The 10,926-nt window shown below is 41.7% G+C and overlaps 2 protein-coding genes across 2 annotated transcripts; one reads left to right on the top strand and one right to left on the bottom strand.

Annotated features, from left to right (window-relative positions):
- Positions 1-2,859: 2,859 nt before the first annotated feature.
- Positions 2,860-4,336, bottom strand: LOC106809695 (histone H1-like). The gene has a single exon (XM_014812865.1). It carries the CDS (start codon positions 4,263-4,265, stop codon positions 3,540-3,542), a length of 726 nt encoding a protein of 241 aa, XP_014668351.1. The 5' UTR covers positions 4,266-4,336; the 3' UTR covers positions 2,860-3,539.
- Positions 4,337-9,689: 5,353 nt separating this feature from the next.
- On the top strand, positions 9,690-10,536 carry LOC106809696 (histone H1B-like). Its single transcript, XM_014812866.1, has one exon. It carries the CDS (start codon positions 9,756-9,758, stop codon positions 10,350-10,352), a length of 597 nt encoding a protein of 198 aa, XP_014668352.1. The 5' UTR covers positions 9,690-9,755; the 3' UTR covers positions 10,353-10,536.
- The last annotated feature ends 390 nt before the right edge of the window (positions 10,537-10,926 follow it).

Below are 10,926 nucleotides of genomic sequence, written 5' to 3' on the forward strand. Positions count from 1 at the left end.
GTGTAGGTGTGTGTGTGTGTGTGTGTGTGTGTGTGTGTGTGGGTGTGTGTGTGCATGAGCTGTTAGCGTGCGCAGCTCGATCGTATGAGGGTTTTCTCAATTTAACATGTTGCGTGTTTATGTGTTTCATTTTATTTGTTGTGTAGTAAGTTAGTTAGTTTAATTTCTCAAGTCGGCACTAAAACGGTGCTCTCGCGTATATGCTTAGCATTGCAAATTTAGTTCGTAGCCCCCATTTACTATTTTCTGTGCAGGAACCTGCTAAAACCATTACATCACTGCATTACTTTCTCATAAAGAAAGCTGTATTCACACTACATTGCGGTATTTACAGATCCATGTATTAACGGTTTCAATCAAGAGCGTATTAAGAAGGTAACGGTTATGGTTAAGAAAGTAACATTCTTAAGAAGGTAACCTTCTTAATATGCTTTTGTTTCAATGTATCAGTGATGTGCATTTTAAAATAATTACACGCGGGTCGGTCATAGGCTCTTATCGATTGTGCTAGTAAAAGTAGCACATTATGCTACTAGCAGTGCTCGTTCTTGTCCAAATTATGCTCGTTTTTAAAAATTATGCTCGTTTTTTATAGATTATGCTATTCATAAAAAACACAAGAAAAGTCTAAATCAAATGTTTTATTGTTAACGAAAGCAAGTTTCTAGCTTTGAAATCAACCCTTCTTTCTCCTGAACTGGTCTGGACTGCTCTAAACACAACACAAAACTATATTGATGACTCGGTCAGTGTCCTCAAAATGCACCATGCTTATTCGCATTTGATTTCGTTCCCCTAATATCAGCTTAGCGCTTGTATTGCAGTACAGCCCCGTACCCAAGGGGGGTTCCAGGGGGTCCGAAACCCCCACCACACCCCCACCCATCAAAGAATAAATATATGGTACAAATATTTTATAGTTGGCCTATTTTATAGTTAGGCTAGGTATATTTTATCCAGAAGAAAACGGTTAAAATCCACCAGAATGCACCATTTTAAAGCAAATTTTCAAAGTTTTCCCGGTGGATCATGCCCCTGGACCCCCCAAACATCGCTTTGCGCCTTCAGCGCTTGCAGTCACCCGCACACATCTGATTTGGCCCCCGCTTAGGCCAATCCTGGGTACGGGCCTGCATCATTACACTTGCTTGTAAGTAATCTGCCAGTGCATTATCTTGCTGGTCATTGAACGAAGCCGAGAGTATAGAGAAAACTCTCTCTGTAGCAGCAGAAGATTGTTGGACCAGCAGCACTCTGTTAACTGCGGAGGACAAATTAGGAAGTTGCTCTGCGTGGAGCTTCCACCATTCTACTTTCTTCTCTTCGCAAGGAATAGTCACATCTTGTGAAGCAGCGACGTACTGTGGTAGCACATGACCAAAGGCGTCGGAAGCAATAAAATAGTGCCGCGGCTTTGGTTGATAGGGGGAGCCCCTGGGGAGGCGAAGCCACCCTAGGGGGGTCTGGGGCATGCCCCCCCCGTGGAAATTTGAAATCTACAAGGCAAATGGTGGGCCTCTGGTGCATTCTGAGCATTGTGATTTAGCACAAAAAAGTGTTTCACTGTAATTTTAGAAAAATACATGATGATTTGAAAGATTTGTTGCCTTAACAAAAATTAAAATATTCAATAATGACACAAAAACTCCAAATTTATTTTTCTTCACTTTAACAGTGGAATAATCTTTGGTAAAACTTCCTGAAATACATTCCCATTCAAGACATGCATACAATTGTAGCTTGGTGCTCACAACGAGAACTGCTTAATATTCATCATGAACGCGCTGACCCGGCAAAGCATCTCTCCTCAATATAACCAGGAGTAGATAATCTCCTCCGTATTAGTCTACTTCCTGAATATAACGCAACGGCATATGCTGCTGTATAGGAATCAGGAGTAACGGGGAGCAGATAATGGATGTGCCAGAGTTCTGATCATAAAATCGTTATAGCTGCGACAGGTGACCTGACCTCATCTGACCCTGGTCTCCGCTTATAGGGGCCTAGATTACACGTATATAAATGATATATGGACGGCCAAAAGACGGTCATAAATTATTGAAAGTTTTTGCGTTACGGAAAATTTATGGCCTGAAAAAAGTGCCGCGGCGTCGCCGCGGCAGGTTCCGACGCCCTTGCACAGTGAGCTGTACGTTCCGGTGCGCCCCAAGCACGGCTACGCCGGCTCCCCCTACCTAGCCCTGGACAGCCTTCGATGGGCATGAAACATATATCCACCCCTGACAAGGGCCTTGATAGGCTGGACTTACTAGCGGAATTGAAAATAGGCTGCACAACGCTTGAAAAAAAAGCAATATTACGAAATAAAACAAAGTCATCCGGCTCTTTAATGTGCTCTAAAAATATAAAATATGCCGATTAATGCTATGCAGTGCTTACTTCTGGTAAAAAGCGTGGCCAAAAAAACGTGCTCGTTTTCCCAATTATGCCAAAAAATGGGCTAGCACATCGATAAGAGCCTAGAATACATATGTAATGAATATATTATTCCTACTGTGTGTGTGTGTGTGTGTGTGTGTGTGTGTGTTTGTGTGCGCGTGCGTGTGCGCTTGCACTTGTGTGTTCGTATGCGTTAACGTGGGAACATTGTTTGAATAAATAGCTCCTAAAGAATTGATTTTTTGTCAATTTAATGTGTTATGTAGTTTCTGTGTAATGTTGTTGTTGTTATTGCAGTTTTGTGTATAGTAAAATAAAAACGGTTAAGCCAGCAGCTACATAGTTGACACTAAAACAGTGCTCTCTCGTGCATGCTTGGCATGAGAAAATTAGTCATTACTTTAGCAGACCCCCGTTTACTAATTTCTTGCCAGCGGCCAGCGTTAGGGATAATACCAGTGAAATATTTTAATGGGAATTAGGCCTTATTCATAGTACATGGCAGGTTTACTGATCAATATTAGTTTCAATGTAATATTAATTCCACACGAGTCAGTTTATATATTTGTGTGCCTACGTGTATGTGTGCGTATGCCTTCATGAGCGAATGCGTTTATGATTCTGTCATTTTCAACTATGAAAATACAGCTGCTTCACAAACGACTATTGAAGGGTGCATGTGACATTACACGTTGCTCTTTGAATGGCTGCCATATACGCGTCCAATGTTAATCTGGTGTTGCTTCCGTAGGTAACACCGACTAAACAGCACGGTGGATAAAGTGTAGAATAGATATTGTAGTCGCTGACGTAAGTTGCTGCGCTTGTTTAATTTGTTTAAATGCGTTTCGGATCAGATGTTTTTAATATTCAACTATAAAATGCATTTGCACACGCATGTTGCCTTCTATACGCCTCATTCGAAACTATAGTTGAAGCGTATTATATTGTCAGGAGTAAATAATCTCTATTATTTTATCTCTATATTAGAATCTCTATTATTCACTCCTGATATTGTGTTGCAGTAGTACAGTGAATGTGAGCAATAACGGTGAATGCAGAGTAGAAATCATTTCTTGGAAGAAATGGGGGGCCCTGAAAAGGGCCGGTTGGTTAGAAGTTATTGATGGACATTCCTCTTACTTCTTTGCGGGCTTCTTGGCTTTGGCTGCCTTCGCTGGCGCTTTCTTTGGCTTAGTTGCCTTTGCTGGTGCTTTCTTCGCCTTGACTGCCTTCTTTGCCGGCGCTGCCTTCTTTGCCGGCGATGCCTTCTTCGGTGATTTCGCAGCTTTGGCCTTCTTGGCTGCTGCTGGTTTCTTTGGTGACTTGGTCGCCTTCTTAGCTGCGGGCTTAGCTTTCCCTGCTTGCTTCGCTGCCGGTTTCTTCACGGCCTTTGCCGTTGGTTTCTTTTCGGTCGTTGCTTTCTTCTCTCCTGTGCTGAGCTTGAACGAACCAGAGGCACCCTTGCCTTTTGTCTGTATCAGCTTACCATTGGCCGCACTAGACTTCAAGTAGCGACGGATGAAGGGAGACATCTTCTCCACGTCCACCTTGTAGTGACTAGCGATGTACTTCTTGATGGCTTGCAGGGAGGATCCGCCCCTCTCCGCTAGATTCTTGATGGCCGCATTCACCATCTCGGCCGTAGGTGGATGTTGTACCGGCGCTTTCGGTTTCTTCGCTGCCGGCGCCTTGGTCTTCTGCTTCGGTGAAGCGGGTGCCGGGGCGGCTACTGCTGCAGCATCTGCCATCTCGGCCGTAGGTGGATGTTGTGCCGGCGCTTTTGGTTTCTTCGCTGCCGGCGCCTTGGTCTTCTTCTTCGGTGAAACGGGTGCCGGAGCGGCTACTGCTGCAGCATCTGCCATGTCGGAGTTTGTGTAGAGCAGGAGCGATGCAACACGAATAGTCTACAACTGTTGAACTGTAGGTAACTCGAGCATGTAGTTGAATAGAGCGCGTCTGGTTCCGGATATAAGGCCAATGCGCGGACGTGATGGAGAGCACTCCGCTCTCGGTGCCACTCCAAGCAGAACGGCGGCAGATTTTCGACGGAATTGTCGTTCTAATAATTTTTCTTGCGTCTATTTTAATAGCAACAACGTGAATACTATGGCTACGATTTTGTCCATACACTGCCAATTAACCTTTATTTGAGCAGGTATACGAATTAAGGCCGAAACCGCACGCGCTATAAAGTTATAACATTGTAAACATTTTAAATCTGTAAAAAATATACAATCTTCATATTCAAACTTAAATTGCATAAAACTATGCAATTACCATAGCTTAAATTAACGATATATGTTTAGCATATTTCACCGCAGTTCTAATAATCTTAAATAAATCCTAAAAGTTCTGCATTTTTACATAGAAAACCCAATTTATTCAAAACATTGAAAAACAAATGTAGACGACATTTAGATCAGGCATTAGTGTTTGCATCGACAATTCGCCCGTATTTCTTTGATGAACAGATTTGAATTCATCTCAAGTAAATTATATGAGATCATAGCTTACATAGATGACAGATAAACATCGCTCGGTCTTTCTTAGCAATGCCATATTCCTATTATAGTTTTACATCGCATCAGACCGATCACACATTTAAAATGGCCGCCATATTGCCTGTATGTTGGCAAGCAATATGCAGCGCTGCCCGCAGCATATAGCAGGAAAGCGATGCATATAGATCAAGAGTACATAATAGAGAATTCTATAGAACATAATAGAAAATCTATATTATGTACTCTTGATATAGATTGATGGACAAGGAAACGGAAATACGAATAGAGGCATAAGAAGGTTTAAAAATTTTAATAAATTTGCACTGGTTTTTGCAAGTGAATTGCTATGTCACAGCGGGCCGATACAGGGATAGGGAACTACCATATTGCGCCAGTCGGTATTTACGTAATTAACACTTTCATTAATTAACACGACGACGCTATGAAACTAAACGCCTGTTAGTGTAGCCGTACATAAATAAATGAATATATATCAAGAGTACATAATAGAGTACATAGTACATAATAGGCCCCTACATAGTACATATAGTACATAGTACATCTCTATTATGTACTCTTGATATATATATATATATATATATATGGTTGCTTATGCCTGTTGTAGCGCATTGTATACATACATAGTTTCTTGTAGCTATTCTCTACATTCTTTTTGCAGGTAGATTTTGTTATTATCAGGGGGTGAATAATGACAGAACATGAATTATAATATAACATAAATGATAATTAAAATAACATAATGACAGATTATCATGACGGATTTGTAAATAATCCCCTAGGTTGTTATGTTATGTTATCTCCTATACATTAGTATACAATTGTATATTCTAATGTTATTACTACGGCACGCTTGTAGTCTTACTCGTGCTATCCACTGGCTTCGACATCAACAATAACAATCCTAAACAAGTCAACATGACATTGTCTCGTTATTATGTTATTATGTATATCAGATGTATATGTTATTTAGTTACGCGCAAACACGATACTGCTCTTAAACACCCACGTCAGGCGCAGAAACAACGCAGAGGCCGTACATAGAGACTCGGTATAAATAAGAACAAGAGTGAATAATACCTATATTATTGTATTATTAGCTCTTAGTATTATTAGCTCTTAATAAGAATATAGAGAGGACGCCGGCCGAAATGTGGGAAGTTGGAACAGCTTAGTAGACAGTAGTTTCGATTGAACATACTTATCGCTGTGTAAGCAAGTGTACTACGCGGCTACGCCTACACCGTGGTGTGTCTACGTGAAAACCCTCGCTAGCTCCGCGGGGGTGGGTGCGGCCGGTGTGACTGCTCCCCATGCGCAATGGGATAGGATCAGCCAAACAAAAGGCGCGTTATTACCTTGAACATACACAGACCATGCATGGTAGAGTAATGGTTTATGGTTTTAAAAATTAGACACGGTGTTGCGCTGTAGTAGCGGGAGCGCCCTCGCCTGTTCTACGCGCTTAGTGTCCGGCATTCCGTGAACCCTGTCAATAAGACAATTAAGATCGGTGGTAGTGCTGCTGCTGGGGTTGCGAGGAAATATAAGGAGCGCGGAACAGTCTGCCGACCTCACCTGCCTGATTGATCACCTAGCTCCGTGCACGCATGTGTGTGTGTGTGGATGCCCACATCGTGCATATACACATACTGTAGCATAATAGCGGTCATTAATTAGCAAGGAGAATGTGTTGATGGCAACACGTCTATAGATCTACACACGTTTGTACGCATATACACATACATTCGACGATTCGCACTATTAAATAATTGAAATGCTTCATGTTTTATTTCATAATTATTATTAATAAATCTGTAAAATACTGATGAGATTTGAATCATAATTTCGTACGCGCCTGTGAGAGACGCAACCAAGTTCCAATTAACTGAATAGCTACACCGAAATTCTGCAATTTTATCTATTAACAGGAATTAGTTGGAGCAAGCATAGACCAATTAAATGCACTTGATTAATAGCACGTTTTTAGCTTATAATCCACTGTTGGACGAGTGCATGAGTGATAGAAGTGAACGATAGTAAGAAGCTTAATATGTGTGACAAGTGCAAAATCTTCACGCCGTGATCGGATATAATTCTATCGATCCGTTATGGCACGGCGAAATGTCTTACGTTCAACACTGCAGTTCCCCTCCTCATACAAACCACACACCCAGCCATATACGGATGCTTCGTATAAGCCACTGCCAGGAGGAAAACCACGTGAAACCACCCCTGAATAGGAGAAGCAACATACAAAATTTCGCGCACGTGTGTGTATTGCTTCCGCTGTAATCTTAGTTGAAAAACTGGCTATGCACATATAGGAGAGTTGTAAGCGGCGCAGTTTATTCCTGCACTACTTAACCTAGTGTTTCTGTTATGTAGGGATAGTGAAACTTCATTGTTTAGTTCGGAGTGGAAACGGGCTTGCAGGAGCGTGTAAAGGATTTGTACCAGGTGGGGAAATCGTAACCCAAACTTGCGAGCACGCGAAGGGGCGGTCTGGGGGGCCCTCCCCCAGACAATTCTGCCCCCTCAGATGCGTTTTCTGCGCGAGCAAAGGGGGTCCGGCCCCCTGGACCCCCCACCCCCTCCCTGTACACGCCCCTGGCTTGAAATAGCGTTCCTGATCCATTCCCCGACACGTTGAAATCCCTGCTCACAAAACGACCCCGCCTCGGATTTACATGGCGTTTCACGTGTGCCGTGGCCGTGGCCGTGTCAAACTTTCTCATAAATACCGCATGCGCACCTACCTTGCGTCAAGGCCTAAAGATAAACATCTATCTATGTTTATGTATCCGAGGTTATCTATTGGCCTTGCCTTGCGCAATAACATGGTGTCTTCACGGGGTCAATATAAAAATGAAAACACCAAGCATTTGCACACAGACAAAAACTATTTTACAAATTCATGTGCATTCCGCCAAACAATATATATATTATATATATATATATATATATATATATTTATAGGCCTATATAAAAATTTATACTGTTATTTATATGTGGCTTATAGGTATATGTTATTTATATAGTGTACTGCGGAAGAGATACGATTTTTTTTGTTAGCTAAGTACGCGATAATCTAGATACAATAATGTAACCCAGCAAGAGTAGGAAATTATTTCTTGGAAAAAGTAACGGCCCTGAAAAGACCGATTGGTTAGAAGTTATCGACGGGCATTCCGAGATGTATAATAACCCTAACCCCTACTCTTGTTGGGTTACGTTATTGTATCTAGCTATAATCCTGCTATAATTTATGTAGCAGTGGTAGATCACGGAACTTTATAATCAGTGTATGGATATTATCAGGAGTTAATAAAGACAAATTTGTCTTTATTAACTCCTGATATTATCAAGAGTACATAATAGAGATCTCTATTATGTACTCTTGATATTATAAACATATCACTTCTCTACAATAGCTATGGCATTCTATGGGTTCTCGGTATATTTATATGTACCTATTACACTATACATTATACGGTAACATTCCAGTTGGCCTACTACCATTTCTCCTACACCCATTTAGCCTACGTCCCATTTCGTCTACTCTCAGAATCGGCAATATTCCCATTTCGCCTACTCCCATTTCGTCTACTTTCAGAACTATTTTAGTCAAGTTGTGTTCTCATTATTTGTACCTATTTTTCTTTTGGTCCCTAGCTGTAGTCTATCATATGTATGTATGTATGCCCATCAAAACCATATTTTCTTATTTATAAATGATTATTTAGTGAACAAACCGATCGTAGACGAATTGGGAGTAGCTAGGCGAAATGGGTGTAGGCCACCTGGGAATTTTGCTGTAGGCGAAATGGGAATTTTGCTGTAGGCGAAATGGGAGTAGTCCAACCGGGAATAAACCCATTATACATCCATACGAATAATAACATAACTTTCGTGTAACTGTTTTATTCACTCTGCATACTGTCAAGATTATCAAACCCTCTATATAACACAATATACGGGGGTTTATATGCTACTGATAGCAAACGTTGTATAAAGTTTATGTTCACTCCTGACTGTATAAATATAAGCATAAACGTGACAACGTCTACGGGCAATATGGCGTACGGCGCTTTTCTCGGCCAGTCTCAATAGGTATGCGTGTAAGCATTTATCTTCGCGATACCATGCGATAATTTTATTATACATAGACCATAGAAATGCATATGGTATAGTATATTGAATGAGGTTCTGTTTGTCATCACTTACAGTTAATAAATCATCTTATAATGAACAGATAATTTGAAGGATTGCAAGAATATGTTTTATAGCAAGTCAATAGATGTGCTAAAATGTTTTAGGTTTTGCCCTCAGTACAAATGTAACTTTTAGTCATATTAGGCGTATCACACATCATCAGAAAGATAATTAAACAAGCTAATCGATGGCACTACATATTATTATTAATATTAAAGTGGAGAATTAAAATCCGTTGTTAAATGCAAAAGTTGTAAATAATTACATCGAATATTGAGTTTGAGAGCTAATAACTTTGCAGCCACACGTCCTGAAATCTTCGCACACGTTTCTCCGGAAAGATCAGTTCAGTGCAAATGCTTGGTGACCGTTTACGGGTCGAATATCTTTGCTATTATTAGCGAAATAAGAGTCTGAAGTAAAAATGGAAAGACAACTTTGCCGTAAATGGCACCGGTCTCGCTTGCGCGGTCCCGTAGATTATGGGTGCTCTCCATCACGTCTGCGCTTTCGCTATATAGCTCGGCAGCGGCGGCTATTTTGACTCACAATTCGAGTTTGCGTCTATCGTTCAGTAAGCATTTTGTAGTTGTGTTGACCTGTTCCTAACTATCCAGTATGGCAGATGCTGCAGCAGTAACCGCCCCGGCACCCGCTTCACCGAAGAAGAAGACCAAGGCGCCGCCGGCGGCGAAGAAACCGAAAGCCCCGGCACAACATCCACCTACGGCCGAGATGGTGAATGCGGCCATCAAGAATCTAGCGGAGAGGGGCGGATCCTCCCTGCAAGCCATCAAGAAGTACATCGCTAGTCACTACAAGGTGGACGTGGAAAAGATGTCCCCTTTCATCCGTCGCTACTTGAAGTCTAGTGCGGCCAATGGTAAGCTGATACAGACAAAAGGCAAGGGTGCCTCTGGTTCGTTCAAGCTCAGCGCAGGAGAGAAGAAAGCAACGACTGAAAAGAAACCAACTGCAAAAGCCGTGAAGAAACCGGCAGCGAAGCAAGCAGTGAAAGCAAAGCCCGCAGCTAAGAAGGCGACCAAGTCACCAAAGAAACCCGCAGCCAAGAAGGCCAAAGCTGCGAAATCACCACCGAAGAAGGCAGCGCCGGCAAAGAAGGCAGTCAAGGCGAAAAAAGCACCAGCAAAGGCAACTAAGCCAAAGAGAGCGCCAGTGAAGGCAGCCAAAGCCAAGAAGCCCGCAAAGAAGTAAGGGATACGACACTGAACGCCCACTGATAACATACCAACCGGCCCTTTTCAGGGCCACCATTTCTTCCCAGAAATGATTTCTACATTGCTAATTATACATCAAACCGACGCTCCAACATAGAACTATAACTTGTATACTAGACAGTACAGTAGTGCACTGTCGGAATATACATTCTTAAGCCAGCTTTAAGTGTTACGAGCGGTTGTCACTAATTTTTTATTTTTAGTAGAAGTGGATTATACACTAAGACTTAATCTTAATCTGACCTAATCTTAGTGACCTATATCTGACCTATAATTAGTGACTTAATCTTACCTATCTACCCTGTCTCTCCCTATGTTTATCTTGCTACTTTTCAAAGACGAATGAATGAGTGGGATAAATTCACACAATTAAAGTGTCACAAAGTATGTTATCACACGACGCGTTTATGTCTATAGCTACACATACTACACTGCGTCACAGTCATTAAATACACTTGAGAAATAAGCTCAGACCAGTAGACATAACGTTTAATACGCGTTTTTGTATGATCACGGGAATAGCAAACGCTGCAATGGCTAGAGAGACATTC

This window comes from Priapulus caudatus, unplaced genomic scaffold, assembly GCF_000485595.1.
Source record: "Priapulus caudatus unplaced genomic scaffold, Priapulus_caudatus-5.0.1 Scaffold377, whole genome shotgun sequence".
In the NCBI taxonomy this organism is placed as follows: Eukaryota; Metazoa; Priapulida; class Priapulimorpha; order Priapulimorphida; family Priapulidae; genus Priapulus; species Priapulus caudatus.